Source organism: Oncorhynchus gorbuscha, linkage group LG18, assembly GCF_021184085.1.
Source record: "Oncorhynchus gorbuscha isolate QuinsamMale2020 ecotype Even-year linkage group LG18, OgorEven_v1.0, whole genome shotgun sequence".
Taxonomy (NCBI): Eukaryota; Metazoa; Chordata; class Actinopteri; order Salmoniformes; family Salmonidae; genus Oncorhynchus; species Oncorhynchus gorbuscha.
Genome location: NC_060190.1, coordinates 25,219,150 through 25,246,659, shown reverse-complemented (window position 1 = coordinate 25,246,659; position 27,510 = coordinate 25,219,150). Strand labels below are relative to the sequence as shown.

At 42.0% G+C, this 27,510-nt stretch overlaps 1 protein-coding gene across 5 annotated transcripts in view; it reads left to right on the top strand.

Moving 5' to 3' along the window:
• Window positions 1-12,886: 12,886 nt before the first annotated feature.
• Window positions 12,887-27,510, top strand: part of LOC124002584 (phosphatidate phosphatase LPIN3-like) — a 34,464-nt gene continuing 19,840 nt past the window's right edge. The window contains exons 1-6 of one of the 5 annotated variants that reach the window (XM_046310106.1): window positions 12,952-13,040; window positions 14,527-14,568; window positions 20,081-20,281; window positions 22,363-22,458; window positions 24,285-24,535; window positions 24,766-24,876. In XM_046310106.1, coding sequence (XP_046166062.1) covers window positions 20,090-20,281; window positions 22,363-22,458; window positions 24,285-24,535; window positions 24,766-24,876 — 650 coding nt within the window. In that variant the 5' untranslated portion in view covers window positions 12,952-13,040; window positions 14,527-14,568; window positions 20,081-20,089. Of the gene's footprint in view, window positions 13,041-14,526; window positions 14,569-16,441; window positions 16,934-19,520; window positions 19,627-19,772; window positions 19,803-20,080; window positions 20,282-22,362; window positions 22,459-24,284; window positions 24,536-24,765; window positions 24,877-27,510 lie in introns of those variants that run through there. The other 4 variants (XM_046310105.1, XM_046310103.1, XM_046310107.1 and 1 more) reach the window with 4 other exon arrangements.

Below are 27,510 nucleotides of genomic sequence, written 5' to 3'. Positions count from 1 at the left end.
TCCTGTGTGAGGCAGGGTCGTACTCTGCGGATGTTGTAGAGCATGAACCTACAGGAACGGGCCACCGCCTTGATGTTAGTTGAGAACGACAGGGTGTTGTCCAGGATCACGCCAAGGTTCTTGGCGCTCTGGGAGGAGGACACAATGGAGTTGTCAACCGTGATGGCGAGATCATGGAACGGGCAGTCCTTCCCCGGGAGGAAGAGCAGCTCCGTCTTGCCGAGGTTCAGCTTGAGGTGGTGATCCGTCATCCACACTGATATGTCTGCCAGACATGCAGAGATGCGATTCGCCACCTGGTCATCAGAAGGGGAAAGGAGAAGATTAATTGTGTGTCGTCTGCATAGCAATGATAAGAGAGACCATGTGAGGTTATGACAGAGCCAAGTGACTTGGTGTATAGCGAGAATAGGAGAGGGCCAAGAACAGAGCCCTGGGGGACACCAGTGGTGAGAGCGCGTGGTGAGGAGACAGATTCTCGCCACGCCACCTGGTAGGAGCGACCTGTCAGGTAGGACGCAATCCAAGCGTGGGCCGCGCCGGAGATGCCCAACTCGGAGAGGGTGGAGAGGAGGATCTGATGGTTCACAGTATCGAAGGCAGCCGATAGATCTAGAAGGATGAGAGCAGAGGAGAGAGAGTTAGCTTTAGCAGTGCGGAGCGCCTCCGTGATACAGAGGAGAGCAGTCTCAGTTGAATGACTAGTCTTGAAACCTGACTGATTTGGATCAAGAAGGTCATTCAGAGAGAGATAGCGGGAGAGCTGGCCAAGGACGGCACGTTCAAGAGTTTTGGAGAGAAAAGAAAGAAGGGATACTGGTCTGTAATTGTTGACATCGGAGGGATCGAGTGTAGGTTTTTTCAGAAGGGGTGCAACTCTCGCTCTCTTGAAGACGGAAGGGACGTAGCCAACGGTCAGGGATGAGTTGATGAGCGAGGTGAGGTAAGGGAGAAGGTCTCCGGAAATGGTCTGGAGAAGAGAGGAGGGGATAGGGTCAAGCGGGCAGGTTGTTGGGCGGCCGGTCGTCACAAGACGCGAGATTTCATCTGGAGAGAGAGGGGAGAAAGAGGTCAGAGCACAGGGTAGGGCAGTGTGAGCAGAACCAGCGGTGTCGTTTGACTTAGCAAACGAGGATCGGATGTCGTCGACCTTCTTTTCAAAATGGTTGACGAAGTCATCTGCAGAGAGGGAGGAGGGGGGAGGGGGGGGGAGGATTCAGGAGGGAGGAGAAGGTGGCAAAGAGCTTCCTAGGGTTAGAGGCAGATGCTTGGAATTTAGCGTGGTAGAAAGTGGCTTTAGCAGCAGAGACAGAGGAGGAAAATGTAGAGAGGAGGGAGTGAAAGGATGCCAGGTCCGCAGGGAGGCGAGTTTTCCTCCATTTCCGCTCGGCTGCCCGGAGCCCTGTTCTGTGAGCTCGCAATGAGTCATCGAGCCACGGAGCGGGAGGGGAGGACCGAGCCGGCCTGGAGGATAGGGGACATAGAGAGTCAAGGGATGCAGAGAGGGAGGAGAGGAGGGTTGAGGAGGCAGAATCAGGAGATAGGTGGGAGAAGGTTTGAGCGGAGGGAAGAGATGATAGGATGGAAGAGGAGAGAGTAGCGGGGGAGAGAGAGCGAAGGTTGGGACGGCGCGATACCATCCGAGTAGGGGCAGTGTGGGAGGTGTTGGATGAGAGCGAGAGGGAAAAGGATACAAGGCAGTGGTCGGAGACTTGGAGGGGAGTTGCAATGAGGTTAGTGGAAGAACAGCATCTAGTAAAGATGAGGTCGAGCGTATTGCCTGCCTTGTGAGTAGGGGGGGAAGGTGAGAGGGTGAGGTCAAAAGAGGAGAGGAGTGGAAAGAAGGAGGCAGAGAGGAAAGAGTCAAAGGTAGACGTGGGGAGGTTAAAGTCGCCCAGAACTGTGAGAGGTGAGCCGTCCTCAGGAAAGGAGCTTATCAAGGCATCAAGCTTTCATGACCTCAGAGAGTCAGGACACCCGTTTAACATCCCATCCGAAAGACGGCACCCTACACAGGGCAGTGTCCCCAATCACTGCCCTGAGGCATTGGGATATTTTTTTGACCAGAGGAAAGAGTGCCTCCTACTGGCCCTCCAACACCACTTCCAGCAGCATCTGGTCTCCCATCCAGGAACTGACCAGGACCAACCCTGCTTACTTGGCCAGGTCGCAGTTGTAAATGAGAACTTGTTCTCAACTAGCTTTCCTGGATAAATAAAGTTGAAATTTACTTATTTTTAGCGGCAGAAATTGATTTGCAATTACTTATTTCAACATATTGTATCAAATGGTAGGTTACAGTAGCCAACAATGGCATATAAAGTAATAGCATACTTGATGGCCAACAGCTGCAAATGTATCATTCTTCACATTTAATGTCAGTTGGTTTTAGGGCCTATAATGCAATTGTTCAGAAAATGGGCATGGCTATAGAGAAAATAGAGGAAAATATATGTCCGATGAGAGCAGATACAAATCCCTTTCTTTCACAAATTATGGCAAATGTTAAGAAAATGTTTGGCAATGTAATAAAGTAATGACTTAAATTACGTTACACGTTATGTTGGCTGACAAGTTGTTAGCTACACTAACCTTACGAACCGCATATCATTACAGTAGTTGCTTGTATGGACCAGTATATTAGCTAGATGCCTAACGTTAGTTGGCTAATAACACATCAAACTTGCCAGTATATTAACCAGTGGAAGCTGCTGAGGGGAGGACGGCTCATAATAATGGCTGTAAAGGAAGTGAAAGGCATCAAAACACATGGAAACCATGTATTTGATACCATTCAACTCATTCCTCATCAGCCATTACCACGAGCCCATCTTCCCCAATTAAGGTGGCACCAACCTCCTGCAATATTAACTATATGCTAACTACCCAATGTGTATCGACTTGATTATTCACGTCACTCTTAGCTTATGTAAGTGGTATAGCCGTTGTGCGTCCCAATGGACATTGTTAATGAAGTCATAAGATGTCGAGCTAGTAACTTGTTATGCTAGCAAGAAGTTGCATAGCAACAGCATCAACTTCCGATAGACAGGCAAATCGTAAGAACACTCAACTGAAAGGATAATGTTTGTTTACAATATACTAAAAGGAATTAATTGTATATAGTATGTAGTAAACAGTATTTTAGTATGGGAATTCGAACACAGCAAGTGTTTCCCAAACTCGGTCCTCAAGATGCAAGAGGTGCACGTTTTGGTTTTTGCCATAACACGACTCAAATTATCAAAGCTTGATGATTAGTTGATTAGCATATTTGAAATCAGCTGTGTAGTACTAGGGCAAAAAAACAGATGTGCACCCCTTGGGGTGCCAAGGACAGAGTTTGGGAAACCCTGCCATAAGAAAAGTCAACATTAGAATGCAGTTTACTTTAAACCACCTCTGAACGACTTTATCTAAAGCTCTCTAGTGCGCCTAAAGTCATGTTCCAGTGCTTTGTCACAGTTATAACAGTTATAGAGCATTAATATGTTTTATGGAAAAAGGGTTGGAAATAGGTCTCTCCATAATGACAATCTAAACAGCCTACCTACAACTGGTAAAAAGTTTTCATGATAGGCATCAGGTCACAGTAAAATAAATAAATAATATATATATATATATATATACACACATATACACACACACACACACACACACACACACACACACACACACACACACACACACACACACACACACACACACACACACACACACACACACACACACACACACACACACACACACACACAAAGTACCAGTCAAACGTTTGGACACACCGACTCATTCAAGGGTTTTTGTTTATTTGGACTATTGTATAACTTGTAGAATAAGAGTGAATAAATCAAAACTATGAAATAACACATGGATTCTTCAAAGTAGCCACCCATTACCTTGATGAGAACTTTGCACACTCTTGGCATTCTCTCAACCAGCTTTAGCTGGAATGCTTTTCCAACAGTCTTGAAGGACTTCCCACATATGCTGAGTACTTGTTGGCTGCTTTTCCATCACTCTGCAGTTCAACTCATCCCAAACCATCTCAATTGGGTTGAGGTCAGATGATTGAGGAGGCCAGATTATCTGATGCAGCATACCATCACTCTCCTTTGTGGTCAAATAGCTCTTATACAGCCTGGATGTGTGTTGAGTCATTGTCATGTTGAAAAACAAATGACAGTCCCAATAAGCGCAAACGAGATGGGATGGCTTATCGCTGCAGAATGCGGTGGTAGCCATGCTGGGTAAGTGTGCCTTGAATTCTAAATAAATCACAGACAGTGTCACTGGCAAAGCACCATCACACCACCTCCATGCTTCATGCTGGGATCCACACATGCGGAGATCATCCATTCACCTACTCTGCATCTCACAAAGACACAGTAGTTGGAACCAAAAATGGCAAATTTGAACTCATTAGACCAAAGGACAGATTTCCACCGGTCTAATGTACATTGCTCGTGTTTCTTGGCCCAAGCAAGTCTTCTTATTGGTGTCCTTGAGTAGTGGTGTATTTGCAGCAATTCGACAATGAAGGCCTGAACAGTTGATGTCTCCTCTGAACAGTTGATGTTGAGATGTGTCTGTTATTTTAAAACTTTGTGAAGCATTTATTTGGGCTGCAATTTCTGAGGCTGGTAACTCTAATGACCTTATCCTCTGCAGCAGAGGTAACTCTGGGTCTTCCTTTCCAGTGGTGGTCCTCATGAGAGCCAGTTTCATCATAGAGCTTCATGGTTTCTGCAACTCCACTTGAAGAAACGTTCAAATTTCCCAGATTGACTGACCTTCGTGCCTTAAGGTAATGATGGACTGTCGTTTCTCTTTGCTTAATTGAGCAGTTCCATAATATGGACTTGGGTCTTTTCCCAAATAACAGTAGCGTATACCACCCTACCTTGTCACAACACACCTGATTGGCTCAAATGCATTAAGGGAAGAAATTCCACAAATTCACTTTTAACAAGGCACACATGTTAGTTGAAATGCATTCCAGGTGACTACCTCCTCAAACTGGTTGAAAGAATACCAAGAGTGTGCAAAACTGTCATCAAAGCAAAGGTTGGCTACTTTATTTAACACTTTTTTGGTTACTACATGATTTCATATGTGTTATTTCATAGTTTTGATGTCTTCACCATTATTCTACAACATTCTACAAATGATTAGGTATGTCCAACTTTTTGACTGGTACTGTATATATGTTATTTTAAAGAGATATGCCTTGGCGGCCGCAGTGCATTTTAAAGGTAGCGCAAAAACCTGCTACCCGCGACCAAATCATTTTCACCCGTGACATTGTTTTCAAAGTAGCCCAACTGCGCTAGCCCAATTGAGGAAAACCGCAGATATGGCAACCCTGGTGCATACGTACTTCTTCTTCTGTGGGTTTTATGGCGGACTACCACCCACAATGCTGTATTGTCGCCACCAACTGGGCGGGTTGAACAAAAATTATTTATGTAAAAAAATCTAATCCATACGTGGTATGAATGAGTGGCATCGGAAGAGATGGCTGCCATTTTACGGGCTCTTATCTAATTGTGCTATGGTCTATGTTTTTTTTCAGGTTATTTGTAATTTATTTTGTATATAATGTTTCTGCCACCGTCTCATATAACAGAAACAAACTTCTGGATATCAGGACAGCGATCACTCACCTCGTACTGGACAAAGATTTTTTTCTTTAAGTCGGACGAGAATGATTTACATCAGACACCAGACAAGGCCCACATTCCCATGATGAAGACACATATCGGGGACGTAGGTCGGGGTGCCTTGTAAAGATCCAACGGCGAGTTTGTAATCCCCCTCTATCATCAGTCCTATTAGCCAACGTGCAATCATTGGATAACAAAATGGATGAGCTCTGTTCAAGGCTATCCTACCAAAAGGACATTAAAAACTGTAATATCTTATGTTTCACAGAGTTGTGGAAACATGGGTAGCATACAGCTGGTGGGGTTTTCGGTCCCTTGGCAAGATAGAAGAAGTGCCTTCGGTAAGACAAGAGGTGGCGGTCTGTGTCTATTTGTAAATAACAGCTGGTGCACGAAATCTAATATTAAGGAAGTCTGAAGGTTTTGCTTGCCTGAAATACAGTATCTCATGATAAGCTGTAAACCACACTACTTACCAAGAGAGTTTTCATCTATATTTTTCGGCACTGTCTATTTACCACCACAAACTGACGCTGGCACTAAGATGGTAAACAAACTGTATAAGGCCATAAGCAAACAAGAACATGCTCATCCAGGTGCACTCCTAGTGGCCAGGACTTTAATGCAGGGAAACTTACATCCGTTCTACCAGCATGTTAAATGTGCAACCAGAGAGGGGGAAAGAGAGATAGAAAAAATATATAATAAATAAATAAACTCAAGACCACTTTTACACCACACACAGAGACACGTACATGGCTCTCCCTCGCCCTTCATTTGGAAAATCTGACCATAATACTATCCTCCTAATTCCTGTTTACAAGGAAAAACTATAGCAGAATGTATCAGTGACTCGCTCAATAAGGAAGTAGTCAGATGACGCAGATGCTAAGCTACAGGGCTGTTTTTCTAGCACAGAGTGGAATATGTTCTGGGATTCTTCCAATGGCATTGAGGAGTACACCACATCAGTCACTGGCTTCATCAATAAGTGCATCGATGACATCATCCCCACAGTGACCGTACGTACATACCCCAACCAGAAGCCATGGATTACAGGCAACATCCGCACTGAGCTAAAGGGTAGAGCTGCCGCTTTCAAGGAGCGGGACTCTAACCCGGACACTATGCACTCTGACGAACCATCAAACAAGCAAAGCGTCTATACAAGGTTAAGACTGAATTGTACTACACCGGCTCCAACGCTCGTCAGATGTGGCAGGGCTTGCAAACTATTGCAGACTACAAAGGAAAGCACAGCCGCAAGCTGCCCAATGACACAACCCTACCAGATGAGCGAAATAACTTCTATGATCGCTTCGAGGCAAGCAACACTGATGCATGCATGAGAGCATCAGCTGTTCCATATGACTGTGTGATCACGCTCTCCATAGCCAATGTGAGTAAGACCTTAAACAGGTCAACATTCACAAGGCCACAGGGGCTGACGGATTACCAGGATGTGTACTGTAAGCATGCGCTGACCAACTGTCTTCACTGACATTTTCAACCCGTCCCTGAGAGTCTGTAATACCAACATGTTTCAAGCAGACCACCATAGTCCCTGGGTCCAAGAACACCAAGGTAACCTGTCTAAATGACTACCGACCCGTAGCACTCACGTCTGTAGCCATGAAGTGCTTTGAAAAGGCTGATCATGGCTCACAGCAACACCATTATCCTAGAAACGCTAGACCCACTCCAATTTACATACCGTCCCAACAGATCCACAGATGATGCAATGTCTATTGCACTCCACACTGTCCTTACCCACCTGGACAAAATTAACACCTACGTGAGAACGCTATTCATTGACTACAGCTCAGTTTTCAACACCATTGTGCCCTCAAAGCAAATCACCAAGCTAAGGACCCTGGGACGAAACACCTCCCTCTGCAACTGGATCCTGGACTTCATGACTGGTCGCCCTCAGGTGGTAAGGGTAGGTAACAACACATCTGCCACACTGGATCCTCAACACAAGGGACGCTCAGGGGTGCATGCTTTGTCCCCTCCTGTACTCCCTGTTCACCCATGACTGCGTGGCCAAGCACGACTCCAAAACCATCATTAAGTTTTCCGACGACACAACCGCGGTAGGTCTGATCACTGACAATGATGAAACAGCCTATAGGGAGGAGGTCAGAGACCAGGCAGTGTGGTGGCTGGACAACAACGTGATCAAGACAAATGAGATGATTGTGGACTACAGAAAAAGGAGGACCGAGCACGCCATTCTCATCGACGGGGCTGTAGTGGAGCAGGTTGAGAGCTTCAAGTTCCATTTTACATTTACATTTAAGTCATTTAGCAGACGCTCTTATCCAGAGCGACTTACAAATTGGTGCATTCACCTTATGACATCCAGTGGGACAGTCACTTAACAATAGTGCATCTAAAACTTAGGGGGGGTGGGGTGAGAGGGATTACTTAACCTATCCTAGGTATTCCTTAAAGAGGTGGGGTTTCAGGTGTCTCCGGAAGGTGGTGATTGACTCCGCTGTCCTGGCGTCGTGAGGGAGTTTGTTCCACCATTGGGGGGCCAGGGCAGCGAACAGTTTTGACTGGGCTGAGCGGGAGCTGTACTTCCTCAGTGGTAGGGAGGCGAGCAGGCCAGAGGTGGATGAACGCAGTGCCCTTGTTTGGGTGTAGGGCCTGATCAGAGCCTGGAGGTACTGAGGTGCCGTTCCCCTCACAGCTCCGTAGGCAAGCACCATGGTCTTGTAGCGGATGCGAGCTTCAACTGGAAGCCAGTGGAGAGAACGGAGGAGCGGGGTGACGTGAGAGAACTTGGGAAGGTTGAACACCAGACGGGCTGCGGCGTTCTGGATGAGTTGCAGGGGTTTAATGGCACAGGCAGGGAGCCCAGCCAACAGCGAGTTGCAGTAATCCAGACGGGAGATGACAAGTGCCTGGATTAGGACCTGCGCCACTTCCTGTGTGAGGCAGGGTCGTACTCTGCGTTCCCTAGTGTCCACATCACCAACAAACTATCATGGTCAAAACACACCAAGACAGTTGTGAAGAGGGCACAACAATGCCTATTCCCCCTCAGGAGACTGAAAAGATTTGGCATGGGTCCCCATGCCAGAAAGTTATTCAGCTGCACCATCGAGAACATCTGACTGGTTGCATCACCGCCTGGTATGGCAACTGCTCAGCCTCCGACTGCAAGGCACTACAGATGGTAGTGCGTACGGCCCTGTACATCACTGGGGCAAAGCTTCCTGCCATCCAGGACCTCTATACCAGGCAGTGTCAGTGGAAAGGCCCTAAAAATTACCAAGGACTTCAGCCACCCTAGTCATAGACTGTTCTCTCTACTAACACACTGCAAGTGGTCCCGGAGCGCCAAGTCTAGGTCAAAAATGCTTCTTAACAGCTTCTACCCCCAAGCCATAAGACTCTTGAACAATTACTCAAATGGCTACCCAAACTATTTGCATTGTCCCCACACCATCCCCCATTTTTACACTAGTGCAACTATGTTTATTATCTATACATAGTCTCTTTACCCCTACCTTAATTTAAAAATGACCTCGACTAACCGGTGCCCCCGCACATTGACTCTGTACCGGTACCGACTGTATATAGCCTCACTACTGTTATTTTATTGTTGCTCCTTGATTATTTGTTATTTTTGCTCTTATTGTATTTATTTTTTACTTCAGTTTATTTGAGTAAATACTTAACACTTCTGTCTTACAACTGCATTGTTGGTTAAGGGCTTGTAGTAAAGTAAGCATTTCACCTGTTGTATTCAGCGCATGGGACAAATACAATTTGATTTGATTGTGAAACTAACTTAATCCATCCAAATAAAATTGTAAATTGACAACAACAAAACATTAAATGTAACTCCTCTGCTGAGAAATCTTTCAGTCCCAGGAACCGCTCCGCCGCATCCACAATAACATCTATTTTCCTGGACCGTCTCTCCACTTTGGCAGTGCCATTAATCACCATAGTTATAAAGTCCACCTTCTTAACCTTTAAAATATCCTGCTGGTGAAAGGCAACCCCTGCAGCCTGCAGTGAAGGCCCATCCACCACCATGAACTCTTTAAGAGCACCATTCAAACCCTCAACCCCTATTAACATCTGCTGCCTAACTTTGGCCACCTCATTTTCTTTCACCCTTGTCAGGCATTCAAAAGACGTGGCTTCCTGGTTCCCACCACAATTGCAGCATATCACATTTTCATAACACATGATATAATCTTTTCCACAACTTGGACATATTGGTTTCTCCCTTCTGCCAACACTTGAAACATGACCAAAAGCTTTACAGTGATCACACTGCATGCTCTGACTCTGTAGTTTATATACCCCAACTGCACTTGAATAGGGAGAGACTCCATATCAAAAAACAAAAGAACAGATGAACTCTTCACTTTTTCATAATTCACCACACAATTCATCCGATGTGCATCAAACACTCCAGGAATATTTTTAATCTCTTCAACATCGACTTCCCACTAGACGCCATATTACCCCCTTGAGGGGTGCCCTGTTCCCAGTACTTAAGTAGTACTTTAAAGTATTTATACTGAAGTATTTTGGGGGGTTATCTGTACATTACTATTTATATTTTTGACAACTTTTAATTTACTACATTTCTAAAGACAATAATGTCATTTTTACTCCATAAATGTTCCTCTACATCCAAAAGTACTAGTTACATTTTGAATGCCAAGCAGGACAGGAAAGTGGTCCCATTCACACACTTATCAACAGAACATCCCTGGTCATCCCTACTGATTCTGATCTGGCTTACTCACTAAACACACATGCTTCGTTTGTAAATTATGTTGGTGTGCCTCTGGCTATTTGTAAATATATAAAAAAAACAAGAAAATGGTGCCTTTTGGTTAGCTTAATATAAGGAATAAAAAAAGTATTTATACTTTTACTTTTGATACTTAAGTATATTTTAGAAATTACATTTACTTTTGATACGTAAGTATATTTGAAGCAAAATACTTTTACTCAAGTAGAATTTTACAGGGTGACTTTTACTTGTATCGTTCTCTATTAAGGTATCTTTACTTTTACTCAAGTATGACGATTGGGTACTTTTTCCACCACTGCCTGTTCCGAAGAGACACACACACCACGTCAAACGTAACAAATTGGGTGAGAAGCAACACAAGTTCCTTATTAGGCAAGGTTGTCCTATCTCTCTGTACCTGTTTTTATTAATCACCCAACGTCTTACAAATTCTTTAAATAATAGTCCTGTACAAGGTATTTCCATAGCTGGTAAAGAAATAATTATAAGCCAGCTGGAGGACGATACTACACTTTTTCTGAAAAATGCTAACCAAATTCCAATATCGATCAATGTGACACAATCCTTTTCCAAAGCATCTGGTCTATATCTTAACATTAATGGCTGTCAAATATTGTGTGACACCTTCATAATATGGTATTCCAGTAAAAAAAAGAACTTAGAAATTTAGGCATAACCATTACAAAGGATCAGAAGTCTAGAGGCTTACTACATTTTAACCCTCTTATTAAAACCCCCCAGAAGGCCTTATCATTAAAATGAAGAGTCCTAATAACCAAGGCTGAAGGTATCTCTAGACTAACATATGGCGCTCTATCTTGATATCTTGACAGTAAAATAAGCAAGAAGATAGACATGATGCTTTTCAACTTTCTGTGGAGAAACCGTACCCATTACATTAGGAAAACTGTTGTAATGAAAACTTATGAGAATGGTGGGCTGAATTTTCTGGATTTTACTACCTTAAATAATAATTTTAAGATCAATTGGATAAAACAATTCCTAAGAAGACCCACTTCTATGTGGAATTTTATTTCTCATCATGTCTTCTCTACTTTTGGTGGCCTTAACTTCATGTTGGTTTGCAATTATAATATTGACAAAGTTCCAGTGAAACTTTCTGCTTTTCATCAGCAGGTTCTTGACATGGTCCTTAATTTAAATAATAATTTTTCTCCACACAGATATTATATATGGAATAATCGGGATATATTGTATAAAAATACTTCTTTGTTTTTTAGAATATTGGTTCCGAAATAATATCCTATTGGTGTGCCAACTCGTAAATGCAGAGGGTCTTTTACTCAGTTATAAGGAATTCTTATCACTTTACAAGGTCCCTGTAACACCTAAAGATTTTGCAATTGTTTTAGATGCCATTCCCTCAGGTGTTGCTTTATTATTCAGGAATGTGTCAATACCTGACCCTCAGAGCCTACCTATGTGATTTTCTGGATTTTGTTTTCTCATTTTGTCTGTCATAGTTGAAGTGTACCTATGATGAAAATTACAGGCCTCTCATCTTTTTAAGTGGGAGAACTTGCACAATTGGTGGCTGACTAAATACCTTTTTGCCCCACTGTACCTACTTGTTAACAAAATTAAGGAAGTCTCCTTTAAAATGATTCATAAATATTATCCTGCCAACCACTATATGAATAAGTTTAAGGAAAACATCAGCTAAAACTGCTCCTTTTGTAATGACCACCCAGAAACAGTGTAGCATCTTTTTTGGCATTGTATTCATGTAAGAAAACTGTGGCAAGACATCAGTAGATTTATAATTGAACACATTTATGAAGATCTTACACTATTGTGGAGAGATGTACTGCTTGGATTCTTTACAAATTTCATATTCACAAATGTAAATTTACAAACAAAAAAACACATTTTCTTACCTTACAAAAATAAATTGAACTGTATTTTAAGACAATTAAATACTCTACTAACAAAAAAGCTGTTAGAATTATACGTGTATGTATGTCCCTTAAAGTCCTTGTGTAATGTGATATTGAACCCTCTAAGCCCAATTGTCCGTTGTATATTATTCATATATACTTGTGTTCCCACATGTACTTCCTGTATTGACTTGTTGTTAATAAATAAGTAAATAAAATAAAATATATATAAAAAAATATATATATATATATAAAAAGCAACACAAGTTTTCTGATCCGCAGAAATACAACAAAACAAATCAAATCAAGCCCACCTCTCGTTTTAATCACATCCTTCACGTTACCCATCACTTTCTCCACCAGTTTGGATAGCTCAAATTGATTCTTCAAGAAGAATATTGGACAATACTCTAATTGTCCTTAATTCTACCGCCATTAGATTCACAATCCGCTTGAGTTTCCGCGATCTTTCCCGCCACCATCAAATTTGGCAGGCTGTTGGCAATTTGGCCAACTTCCGACTCCTGGTGCATACACGTACCTCCTCTAACCTCGATTTTTATTTTGTCGACTTCCGGCTACTTTCAGCGTACCACTCAAACGCTGACTTGCATGTTGTTCCATAGAGAATAGTGTGCGCACGCGCCTGGAGTAGGAAGCATAATTTTGTGGAAACTCCGTTTGTAGGTAAGATCAAATAAACAATCATTACTGTATCGTTAAACATTACACGTAAATGGATAGAAAGATGATGTGCGAAATAATCGTATTTTTTTATTTTAAATAGTGTTAATACGTTTATTTTTGTGAAGCGAACCTAATAGTAGCCATGTCAGCCAGCCACGTCGCAAGGAACGGGAGAGTTTGGTTCATCGTGTTGTTGATGTCCAGAATATTAATTCCCTGACAACTATGATGGCTGGCTAGCTGCTAACCCACCACCAACTGCTTTTAGCTACGCACTTGGTTTGAAAACTATAGATAAGCTATTTTGAACAAAGGGTTTTGGTCATTATAACATGGAACTGCGCGTTTAGTCTCGCTGAAACAATGTGACAAACCAATTGACTGGCGTCAGTGTTCAAGTCTGGCTTGAAATGGTTCAACATTCGAAATAGCGTCTTATTGGAGCAGTGTCAAAAGTAAATTGCGTAGTGCTTTCAATGATAACATCTATTAAACCCCCCTGGAGACGAATCTAATCAAAATACTGAATATGCCCATTTTAGTCGTTTGTTTGATCCAAACAATGGTTTGTTTGAATGTTGGCCCATCTCTAAATGTAATAAACTATCGCAAAGTCATTGTTGCTAGGATATTGGAATCAAATGTACATAGTCATTTAGCAGACTCCCTTATCCAGAGCAACTTACCGTAGTGAGTGTATACGTTTTCGTACTTTTATCCTGGCAAATGCCACCTCCACCTTTTTTACAGGTCATGCTTGATGGTCTTTATTTTCTAAGTCCACGTCAGATGCATGCTAGTAGCACATACGTCAGAGGTACACACTGTGAGTAGGTGGCTTCTAACCAATGATGTAGCACAAAGGCAAGCAGGCCTTTCTAATCGACCTGGCCCGGGTATCCTGGACCTGGCCCGGGTATCCTGGATGGATATTGACCTCCCGTCAGTAGAGGATGCCTGGTTGTTCTTTAAAAGTGCTTTCCTCACCATCTTAAATAAGCATGCCCCTTTCAAAAACGCTCTAGACCCAAACTGTTACAGACCTATATCCATCCTGCTTTTCTAAAGTCTTGGAAAGCCAAGTGAACAAACAGATCACCGACCATTTCAAATCCCACCGTACCTTCTCTGCTATGCAATCCGGTTTCCGAGCTGGTCACGGGTGCACCTCAGCCATGCTCCAGGTCCTAAACAATATCATAACCGCCAGCCGTCTTCGTCGAACCTGGCCAAGGCTTTTCACTCTGTCAATCACCACATTCTTATCGGCAGACTCGACATCCTTGGTTTCTCTAATGACTGCCTCGCCTGGTTCACTAACTACTTCTCAGAGTTCAGTGTATCAAATTGGAGGGCCTGTTGTCTGTACCTCTGGCAGCCTCTATGGGGGTGCCACAGGGTTCAATTCTCAGGCTGTCTCTTTTCTCTGTATATATCAATGATGTCGCTCTTGCTGCGGGTGATTCTTTGATCCACCTCTACACAGACGACACCATTCTGACACCACCCGTAGCACGCGCTCCAGCAGGTATATTTCACTGGTCATCTATCACTATGGCCTATTTATAGCATATTACTTATTATTCCTTACTTCATTTGCACACACAGTATACAGATTTTTAGATTGTGTTATTGACTGTACGTTTGTTTATCCCATGTGTAACTCAGTGGGTTTTTTTTGTCGCACTGCTTTGCTTTATCTTGGCCAGCTCGCAGTTGTAAATGAGAACTTGTTCTCAACTGGCCTACCTGGTTAAATAAAGGTGAAATAAAAAAATACATCGGAGGTACACAATGTATTTATTAGGGACACCCATTAGCTGCTGCTGAGGCATCAGCTACTCTTCCTGTGGTCCAAACACATTAAGGCACTTACATATGAAACAAAAGATACAACATTATTACACCACTACATATTTACAATACAAATTGTATAATACCACCATACAACAATATTACAATGTAGATGTGTGTGGAGTACGTGAGCTTGTATGTGTGTCTACCTTTTTGTGTGTCTCTTCACAGGCTCAGCTGTTCCATAAGGTGCATTTTTACCAGTTTTTTTATATCTGATTCTACTGCTGTGGAATAGAGTTTCATGTAGTCATGGCTCTATGTAGTACTGTGCACCTTCCATAGTCTGTTTTCTGGACTTGGGAACTGTGAAGAGACCTCTGGTGGCATGTATTGTGGGGTATGCATGGGTGTCTGAGCTGTGTGCTAGTAGTTTAAACAGACAGCTCAGTACATTCAGCTTGTCAACACTTCTTACAAAAACAAGTAGTGATTAATTAGGTGGCTTCTAACCAATGATGTATCTTTTGCTTCTAACAGATGTTTGCTCTTTGCCTTTGGCCATGTTTCCCTTTAAAATGATCTCTACCACTTTGAGGGAATGGTTCTCCTTGGCTACAATGCATACCTATCAAAATGAAAGTTGTAGTCTGACACGTCGGAAAAAGTAGTAATAGCAAGCTTTGTCCAATGCTTAAAAGGATCAGCGCCAAAGTCACAAGTAATTCGCATACTGGGCATTTTTCGTAGACATCTGAGTAACTTAATTGCAGTGTTACTACAGTTCTTCTAGCTTAATCATGTTTAGACATATCAATGAAATAATAGGCCTACTCTTGGCTTTCCAGAAATATATCGAATGCCAGGAGTTTTCCCTCACCCTCACAGGTTGCAAGTTCGAATCCCCGAGCTGACAAGGTACAAATCTGTCCTTCTGCCCCTGAACAGGCAGTTAACCCACTGTTCCTAGGCCGTCATTGAAAATGAGAATTTGTTCTTAACTGACTTGCCTAGTAAAATAAAGGTAAAATAAAAAATTAAATAAACTGTACTAAGTTTGCACTCCCTCCATTTTGTCTCCACACAAAATTGTCCGTTGTGGGCTTTATGTCCAGCCTCCATTTACTGCTGACCTCGCAGATTCTATTACAAAGTAATGTATCGCTAAAAATAAATAATATCAACCGCAACTTGAATTGCCTGACAGAGCAAAGAGAAGAAAACAATCACCATCATCGCTGTAGCCCAGGAGCTTTCCAGCGGCCCTGCTCTACTTGTCTCTTCTAGAACCAGCATGGTTAGGCTATTTGGTCAATTGCACTGTGTGTACCTCTACCCACACTGTACTTCCTCCCTCACCCCCTTGTGCACCAACTCACCCTTTTTGTTTTCTATTCATGTAAGGATATCCATTCAAGTTCCCAAAAGTACCGCTTCCAAGTCCCCGAAAGAAATTGTTGTTGATAAATGGTAGCGTTTATTCTAGTGTTGATGTTGCGCGTCATGGATGCTAGAGTCTCTTTTCGAATGGCCAGAGAGTAGCAGTCAATCCCAGAGTGCGCCGGGTGACTGGTCACTGCGTGTTGGGCAGAGCGGAGTGTTCGTGAATAGATCAGCCAAGCTTTTCAGAAACTGCTGGCCTGGCTGTCATGTGCAGTGAGAGGGGAAGTGTGAATTGTGTATACGTGCCTTAATGTGTGTGTTCGTGATCGAGGGAGCGGTGATGTGAGTGAATATACTGGGTCTCTCACATAGACTTCTATATTGCATTCCAGCTCAGAACACATGGGCCTAGAGACTATTAACGCTAGGCTAGTATATGCCAATTAGAAAACCCTCCTCGGGACGGGTCTTTGTAGGGGCTGAAAATGACATTTTCTTTTCAAAGTATCCGCAGTTCTACTAAGGTGGTCTTGGAGTCTTCTAGCCTAAGTGTCCAAAATGTAGCCTAGTGGAGGGCTAACTGGAGGGCCAGTGGACCGATTCTGGGGAGCATAAAGAATTCTGGGGGATGAAGGAAGTTTGGGTGACTGATGGCGGAAGGGGGGTCCAGGGAACAAGGCCTTGTGGGGAAAGTACAACTTCACTTCTCTCTGTTGGTAAGGCCTGAAACTGTTAGCCATATCCTTTTGGGGAGGCTATGTTTCTCAAGATTTTACTTTTGGTCTTGTTGTCTTTCCTCTTAAGTCACTTTAATCCACATTCAACATTTTGTTGTGACAGTACACTGACTCCATGATTAGCCTTAGCCTGTTTTATTGGTCTTCTACATTCTGATAGGCTACTCCTTCACCTTTCGAAGTCCTATTGTCATCACTGGTCAGAATAACAGTAGAACAGCCCAATTTGCCTTGATTAATGCTCGGTTCTCCTGTTTTGTTTGTTATTTGGGCCTAGTTTTGTTATAGTGCCTAGTTTTTTTGTGGAGAGTCCTCAAATCTTATGTGGTTTTCATTCAAAAGTAGTAGCTTGATCATAATTCAGTCTTGTTAAATATGTGGTCGCTTCCAATAGAGGTTACTACAGAATGCAGAAGCTAACATTTTATTAGCCTTGGGCCTAGGCTATGGGATTTGTTTACCTGTGAATCATAGACTCTACATTTAATGATCATGTTGTGGTTTGTCAATGCGTGTATGCTGAACATGCTTTTTTTGGACCTCGTGCCTTTCTCTACAATGTTACTAATCAGTTTGCCAGTATGGATTTGACTAAAGGACACTCTTGGACACAACTCAAAATGTAGCCTAAGCTACAGTGCCTTCAGAAAGTATTCACACCCCTTGACTTTTTCCCACATTTTGTTGTTACAGCCTGAATTCAAAATGGATGAAATGTAGATTTTTGTGTCACTGGCCTACACACAATACCCCGTAATATAAAAGTGGAAATATGTTTGACATTTTTACAAATTCATAAAAAATGAAAAGCTGAACTTGCTTGTCAATAAGCATTCAACCCCTTTGTTATGGCAAGCCTAAATAGGTTTAGGACTAACAATGTGCTTAACAAGTCAGATAATAAGTTGCATGGACTCACTCTGTGTGCAATAATATGTGCAATAATATAGTGTTTATGATTTTTTTTATGACATACAATACACAAAAACCATTATCTCCAAGGTCCCTCAGTCGAGCAGTGAATTTCAAAAACCGATTCAACCACAATCACAAGGGAGGTTTTCCAATGCACCTATTGGTAGATGGGTAAAAAAAATAGACAAACATTGAAAATCCCTTTGCGCACGGTGAAGTTATTATACTTTGGATGGTGTATAAAAACACCCAGTCAGTACAAAGATGCAGGCAACCTTCTTAAATGGTTGCCAGAGAGGAAGGAAACCGCTCAGGGATTTCACCATGATGCCAATGGTGACTTAGTTTGTTGGCTGTAATAGAACTGAGGAAGGATCAACATTTTAGTTACTCCACAAAACTAACCTAATGACAGTGAAAAAAAGGAAGCCGGTACAGAGTAAATATATTCTGAAACATGCATCCTGTTTGGAAGAATACTGCAAGAAATGTGACAAAACTATTTACTTTTTTTGTCCTGAATACAAAGTTATATGTTTGGGGCAATCCAATAAAACACATTACTGAGTACCCCTCTCCATATTCTCAAGCATAGTGGTTGCTGCATCATGCTATTGGTATGCTTGTTAATCGTTAAGGTCTGGGGAGTTTTTCAGGATAAAAAAATAAAATAAATGGTGCTTAGCACAGGCAAAAGCCTAGAAGAAAACCTGCTTTCCACCAGACACTGGGAGATTAAATTAACCTTTCAGCAGGACAATAACCTAAAACACAAAGCCAAATCTACACTTGAGTTTCTTACCAAGAAGACAGTGAAGGTTCTTGAGTGGCCTACTTACAGTTTTGACTTAAATCTACTTGGAAAGTCTATGGCAAGACCTGAAAATGGTTGTCGAGCAATGATCAACAACCAATTTGACAGAGCTTGAAGAATAATGGGCAAATGTTGCACAATCCAGGTGTGGAAGCTCTTAGACTGACCCAGAAAGACTGTAATCGCTCCCAAAGGTGCTTCTACAACATATTGACTCAGTGGTGTGAATACTTATGTAAATTACATTTCTGTATTCATTTTCAATAAATTTGCAAACATTTCTAAAAACATGTTTTCACTTTGTCATTATGGGGTATTGAGTGTAGATGGGTGAGACAAAAAACAAACAAAATAAATAAATATATATATATATATATATACATACATTTAATACTGAATTCAGGCTGTAACACAACAAAATGTGGAATAAGTCGAGGGGTTTGAATACTTTCTGAAGTCACTAAGTCTGATTACATGTTGTCAGAAATAATTGATGTAATCCCATCTTTTCTAATTAGGCCTAGGTAAGCTGTTTTACAGGGAATTTCAGGTAAGTAGCCTATCAGGAGTACCAAAACAGCTCTCAATATTGATTTGTTTTCTGTAGGCCTAGAGCCTATTACGCTGTTACAACCTCAGACCTATATATGTGACAAAACAGCATAGAAAGAATTTTGTAATCTCATAAATAGGAACTCCATATAAGGTGGGTCAATGCATCATCATGAGTAGTTAAAGGAAATGACATCACCAGATTGTTTTGTTGGGTGTGTAATGATGGACCTTGCTCTTTCTCAGAGCAGTGGATCTTTAACCTATAATAATTAATCAACACTCTCACATATTCCAAGGGTCAAGAAAGCTTGTTTAAAACACTTAGGCTAGCTGCTTGGCATCTCGGTTTAGCGTGACAAGATTTTAGAGTGGACATGATCCTGGTAAGGTAAATGTATGTTGTATTCTGCCAACAAACTTGGATAGCCTACTGGGCTATATTATCCTAGGTATTGTGAAAAGTTGATTTGTATGGTAGTCCAGCTCGATAATTGTGTTTTGATTTAACCAGGTAAAAGCACATGGGAAGAAACATCAGGTGAAAGCAATATGGCAGTAGCCCATGTGAGTTTAGCTTATAGGGAGGAAGAGAGAAGAGGATAGCCTACCTCGTTATTGATTGACGACAAATTTAATTTATATTGTTTTGCCTTTCATGAGGTCTCAAAACATGTTACACAATTTGCAGTCTGAGCCTGGATTAGGCCTCATGTATTCTCAATTCAAGAACATTGATTGGTAGAGAATTGCATAAACGTTGGACAAGAATTGCCCCTTGACCCATTTCCCCTCCCCCACCCACACTCCTCTTTCTCCTGCTCTATCTCTCCCTCCACCTCCAGTCCCAGACCATGAACTACGTGGGGCAGCTGGCAGAGTCGGTGTTTGTGACGGTGAAGGAGCTGTACCGGGGCCTGAACCCAGCCACGCTCACGGGGGGCATCGATGTCATCGTGGTGCGCCAGCCCGACGGCAGCCTCCAGTGCTCCCCATTCCACGTGCGCTTCGGCAAGCTGGGGGTGCTGCGCTCCAAAGAAAAAGTGGTGAGTATGGAGAAGACTGGAGTGTGTGGTGTAGCCTACACCTGATGGGTGTATGTACAGTGCCTTCAGAAAGTGTTCGCACCCCTTGACTTTTTCCACATTGTTTTTGTGTTACAGCCTGAATTCAAAATGGATTAAATTGATGTGTTTTGTCAGTAGCCTATACACAATACCCCCATAATGTCAAAGTGGAATCATGTTTTTAGACATTTTTACAAATTAATAAATTAAAATCTGTCAAGTTTTCAATCCCTTATGGCAAGCCTAAATCAGTTCAGGAGTACAAAAAAATGTGCTTAACAAGTCACATAAGTTACATGGACTCTGCGTGCAATAATAGTGTTTCATGTAATTTTTTTGAATGACATACATACAATACGCATACTATCTGTAAGGTCCTTCAGTTGAGCAGGTGCCTCAGAGGGACTTGGGAAAATTGCTGTTGGCTCAGAACAGGGCAGCACGGCTGGCCCTTAAAAGTACACGGAGAGCTAACATTAATGACATGCATGTCTGTCTCTCATGGCTCAAAGTGGAAGAGGGATTGACTTCCTCATTACTTGTTTGTGTAAGAGGTGTTGACAAGCTGAAGGTACCGAGCTGTCTAAAATACTAGCACACAGCTCGGACACCCATGCATACCCCACAAGACATACCAGAGGTTTCTTCACAGTCCCCAAGTCCAGAACAGACAATGGGAGGCACACAGTAGTACATAGAGCCATGACTACATGGAACTCTATTCCACATCAGGTAACTGATGCAAGCAGTAGAATCAGATTAAAATAGCAGGTAAAAAAATTCACCTTATGGAACAGTGGGGACTGTTGGCCGTTGAATATCCCTTTAAGCATGGTGAAGTTATTAATTGCACTTTGGATGGTGTGTCAATACACCCAGTCAGTACAAAGATACAGGTGTCCTTCCTAACTCAGTTGCCGGAGTGGAAGGAAACCCCTCAGGAGTTTCACCATGCGGCCAATAGTGACTGACTTAGAGTTTAATGGCTGTGACAGGAGAGAACTGAGGATGGATCAACAACATTGTAGTTACTCCTCAATATTAACCTAAATGACAGAGTGAAAATATGGAAGCCTGTGCAGAAGAATACAAATATTCCAAAACATGTTTGTATTAAGGCACTAAAGTAAAACTGCAAAACTGTGGCAAAGAATGGACTTTGGCCTGAATACAAAGCTTTATGTTTGGGGCAAATCCATGACTACATCATGTTATGGATATGCTTGTCATCGGCAAGGACTAGGGAGTTTTTTTGGGGGGATAAAAATAAACCGAATCGAGCTAAGCACAGGCAAAATCCTAGAGGAAAATCTGGTTCAGTCTGCTTTCCAACAGACACTGGAAGGCAAATTCACCCTTAAACAGGACAAGAACCTGAAACACAAGGTCAAATATACACTGGAGTTTCTTACCAAGATGACTTTGAATGTCCCTGAGAGGCCTAGTTACAGTTTGGACTTAAATTGGCTTGAAAATCTATGGCAAGACTTGAAAATGGCTGTCTAGCAATGATCAACATTCAACTTCACAGAGCTTGAAGAATGTATTAAAACTAATAATGTGCAAATATTGTACAATCTAGGTGTGCCAAGCCCTTAGAGACTTAGCCAGAAAGACTCACAGCTGTAATCACTGCCAAAGGTGATTTATAAAACATATTTTTTATTTTTATATAACATGTTGACTCGGGTGTGTGAATACTTATGTAAATAAGATATTTCCCTATTTAATTTTCAATACATTTTCTACCATTTCTAAAAACATGTTTTCACTTTGTCATTATGGGACGGTATGTGTAGATGGGTGAGAGAACAAATACATTTTAATAAATGTTGAATTCAGGCTGTAACACAACTAAATGTGAAGCTCGTCAAGGGGTATGAATACTTTCTGAAGGCACTGTATGTAAGCGGATAAATACACATACAGATGATCAACATACCCTTTTTCACGCTCTCTCTTAAACACACACACACACACACACACACACACACACACACACACACACACACACACACACACACACACACACACACACACACACATTGACTGTGTTGCAGGTGGACATTGAGATCAACGGGGAGCCAGTTTACCTGCAAATGAAGCTGGGGGACAACGGAGAAGCTTTCTTCGTGGAGGAAAATGAGGATTTTGAGGTTTGTCCTATTAAAAAAAAATATATATATATATATTTGATCCTATAGGTCTGTTCATTAGTGGAGGCTAACTTCTTTTTGGAGACATGTTAAGCTAATCGGATAGGTGATGTAGCCTGTTGTGTTTATTCTTAGGCATTGTGCATTGTCAATAAGCCAATCATAAGCATTCACCCCCCCCCCTTGGAACTCTTCACATTTTATTGTCACAAAGTGGGATTATAATGTATTTACTTGTCATATTTGGTCAATGGTCTACACCAAATACTGTAATGTCATTGTGGAAGAATAATTATCTAACATTTGTTAAAGAGGAATTAAAAATAAAACACTAATATACCTTGATTAGATAGGTTCACCCTCATAGTCAATACATGTTAGAAACACCTTTGGCAGCAATTACAGCTGTTTGTCTTATTAGGTTAATTATTACGATCATCGTTAGAGCCGTTTTCAAGTCTTGCCATAGATTTTAAAGACGATTAAGTCGAAACTGGAAGTAGGCCACTCAAGAACATTCCCTGTCTTGGTAAATAACTCCCAGTGTAGATTTGGTCTTGTGTTGTAGGTTATTGTCCTGCTGAAAGGTGAATTCCTCTCCCTGTGTCTGGTGTAAAGCAGACTGGGGAAGGTTTTCCTCAAGAATTTTGCTTGTGCTTAGTTCCATCCCATTTATTTTATCCTGAAAAACTCCCTGGTCTTTGCCAATGTCAAGCATACCCATACCATGATGCAGATACCACCATGCTTGAAAGGAGGAAGTTACTCAGTGACGTGTTGAGTTGGATTTGCCCCAAACATAAGGCTCAAAATGATTTTTTTTTGTATTACATTAGTGACTTGTTAAATACAGGATGTATGTTTTGGAATATTTGTATTCTGTATTTTATTATTATTATTATTATATCATTTTCTTGTGGAGTCACAGTAATATCCCATCACAGCCATTGAACTAAAGTCACCAATGGGCTCATGGTGACATCCTTGAGCAGTTTCCTTCCTGTCCTTCAGTTCAATAGGACGACTATCTTTGTGTCACAGCCAAATGATTAACTTGACCATGCTTAAAGAGATTCAATGTCTGATTTATTCCCTTTCAGTCAGTCACTCGGCATAACATACTATGGGGAGTCAACAACCAATCAAATTCACCAGATTTTCTTTTTTTAAACACACCCAATGGGCCAATGAATTCAGGGTATTTACTTTAAGCAAACACAAAAACAAACTACTTTCTGCTTTGTTTGTCTAGCTAATGCTTCCTTGCTTGAATAAGTTGGCCAGTGGTAAAAGCTCAAAAAGGCTAACCAGACAGAGTTGAACGTCCGACCATGCCCTTGGGCATGTGGTTTCACAATGGAAATTCAAGATAGCACTTGTGAGTGTCTTGTTTGCCTGGGGTGGAAACGCTCCGGCTGCCTTGACTCGGACCAGTTTGTGTGACCGGTGTCAGCGTACAGGGGTCTGAACTCCGTCGGTGACTTCTTAGAAAGATTGGCGTAACTGGAGAAGGCCCTCTCTTTTAATAGACAAAGCAGTGTCCGACGGCATCAGGGTTTTGCCTGAGATGGGGAGAGAAGGTCTGTTTGTTGGAGTTGTTCCCCGCCTGTCATGCAGGGGACCGGTGTTCAATTCCCAGATGGGCATTCCAACTAGGCTTGGGCGATACCACGGTATAAATGGTATATTTTGTAATTCCGATCGGGGGGGGCGCGTATGAAGTACCAGTCAAAAGTTTAGACACACCTACTAATGTGTAGCCTAGTACATTAACACAACTAATTAGTATTTTAGTTGTGCCTTAATTTTCTCCCCTTCACCCCCAGTCCAGAGTGCCAGCCCACCTCTGTACGTCACCCATCCTCATCGAGCTCCCGGAGGGGGCCGAGGAGACCTTTGAAGGCCCCCCCACTTCCGGTAGCACACGCAGGAAGAAGCGGCGGCGCAAACGCATACGCTCCGACTCCCACCTAAGAGATGATGGCAGCTCCTCGTCCGATGAGAGGGAGAGAGAGCGGGAGCAGACTGAACAGGAGAGCCCTTCCAAAGAAGAGCTCTCCACATCCATGCTCGCCAGGTCAATGTCAACTCCTGTTGAAAACATAAATTCTATTGGTTAAGAATGACTATTCTATTGGATTCATAGTGCTGGCCAAACTAAATCAAACACACCACAAGTGTTAGGTGAAAAAGACAAATACATTTAACGCATGTCCTATTGTTAGATATAGCATTCGGTATGGCTTTGAACGATCTGATTTTATGTTCTGATATATCCTGTGGCTGGCTCTTTTGTCTCCCTAACAGTAAGTCGGTGTACTTCTCGCTGTCTGAGCAACCGTATGAAGAGTTTGGGGCCGTGCAGACCAGGGACGTACACCCTCACTCAGAGGGAGAGTGGTCCCCCTCAGAGAGCAGGTCAGACAATTTACCCTCTAAGCCTTATGTATTGGTTTTCCACCGGTGTGATTTATTATTTTGACCTCTCACTTAGAAACGTGACCTGTGGATTCACATGTAATTTTGACTTGGGAGCACCAGTGCCTCTCAGATAATCCATTGAATGGCGCACATGGTTACGTCTATATCGTTGTTTTCAGTCCGGTGCACTCAGGCTGCCAAACGGTTCAAAACTGAACCTTTTTACCGGGGTATAACACATTTTGGCTCGTTTGAAGAGTGGTACTAAATTGAGGAAAATAATGCAAGCCCCGGTGTTACAGCTTGAGGAGGGCAGGGCTTCTGAGGGCGGGGTCTGCACTGTGTTCTTTCTAGAGCAGTTTCGCAGGACGCTTTTAAGAGTCTACACAAATGAATCGTCATAAGTAAGGAACTATGCTAACCGTTCAAATAAGTCTGATATAATTTGTAATAAAAAAACATTTGTCAAAGAAAATGTATTATTTGCAGAATGGATGAGATGGGAGGTCATTACCACTAAATAAATGAATAGGGACAATTTAGGTGTTACCCATTTATTTATTTTATTCCACCGAGGTGTGCTACAGTTTAAAAAAAGGTTGAAGCCACTGCTTGGGAACCACTGCTCTAAGGGGCTGTTTCCTGGACACAGATTAAAATAATAATCCACCCGAAACCACCATTTCCTGTACAGTGTTAAATAACACTGTGAGAACAATATTTTTTGTGAAGAAATGTTTCACTTTGTCGTTATACAATAATAACACTAATAATAGGGAACGTTATACAAAACAATAGGGGTTGACATGATTTCTTTATCACTACCCCTTCCTATGTCCCTCATACATACAGTACTTTGGACACCTACTCATTCAGGGGTTTTTCTTAATTTGTACTATTTCCTACGTTGTAGAATAAAAGTGAAGACATCAACACTATGAAATAACACATATGGAATCATGTAGTTACCAAAACAAGTGTTAAACAAATCTAAATATATTTGAGATTCTGCAATGTAGCCACCCTTTGCTTTGATGACATCTTTGCACACTCTGGACAGGAAGGTAACTGCTCAAGGATGTCACCATGAGGCTGATGGTGTTTTTAAAACCGCTTCAGAGTTCAATTGCTGTGAAGGGAGAACTGGGGATGGATCAACCACCCTGTAGTTACTCCACAATAATGACCGAAATGACAGAGGTGAAAAGAAGAATACAAATATTCCCAAATATGTATCCTGTATACAACAGCGCACTAAAGTAATACTGCAAAAAAAACACTGCAAAGTAATACAAGTTTTGTCCGAATTTCAAAGCATGATGTTTGGGGCATATCCAAGCCATCACTGAGTTAACTGCCTCCTTATTTTAAAGTATGGTGGAGGCTGCATGGTATGCTTGGCATCGGCAAAAACAGACACTTTTAGGATAAAAAGAAACGAGACGGAGCTAAGCACATTGCAAAATCCGAGAGGAAAACCTGCTTCAGTCTGCTTTACCCCAGACACTGGGAGATTAATTCACCATTCAGCAGGACAATAACTTACAACACACGACTAGCTAGTAATGTTAGCATTTCAAACATTAACTTTTAACAAGGCTTCTGGTCAGACATGTATGGGATACCTTACTTTGGAGAAACCATGTCACGGGATGGCTTCGAGAGAGATCATACGTTACCTCAGTTTTGATGACAAAGAACAGTTGAACAAAGAATTGATTGAACAGTTGAATGTTTTTGTTTTTAAATATAGCCTACAGCGACAAAAACGAATAAATGCCTTTAAAAAAATATATTTAAATATATTCTGTTAAAACCATGAGTACAACCAAATTATTATTTTAGCGATAGCATATATGAAATGTATTAATTACACTGAGAATGTTGCAGTCAGAATGACTGACTGCTCGTTAGCTTGAAGAGGGGTCCCTCGAGGCACAGCGGTTCTAGTGTTAAAGCTGCGGCAACAATTTCAGAATGCAACTCAATAAACAAGTCTCAAATATAATGAAAAATGCCAATACATTTCAGCTGTTTCAAATCAAATCAAATCAAATCAAATCAAATTTTATTTGAACATTGCTCTGCTAGTTAGTGATTTTTAACAATAAAACTGAATGTTTGTACATAAGCAGAGCAGCATTAATGAGACAATTATTTTATGTAGACAAAGTAAACAAAGTGGCATAGTTAAAGTGGCTAGCTGTGTTACATAAGGATGCAGTCGAGTTGTAGAGTAGCCACTTGTTTATGGCTAGGGCTGGAGTTGGGTCAGTGTCAATGACAGTGTGTTGGCAGACCACTCAATGTTAGTGGTGGCTATTTAACAGTCTGATGGCCTTGAGATTTGAGCTTTGATGCACCTGTCAGAAATACAGTAATCTCTGAAATTTCTCATTTGGGCATCTGTGTCGGAGCAGTTGCCGTACCAGGCGGTGATACAGAGGATGCTCTCGAGCACATTTGTGAGTGCCTTTCTCTTTCACCCTCTCTCTATGTCTGTCCACCTCATTCTCTCTCAAGTTGTTGAACTCTCTCTGTTCTTGTCACTTTTTTTCCCTACTGTCTTTCTCCCGCTCTCTTAAAATAGATACCGCCCGCCAACTAGCTACCCTCTCCACTACTGTTCCA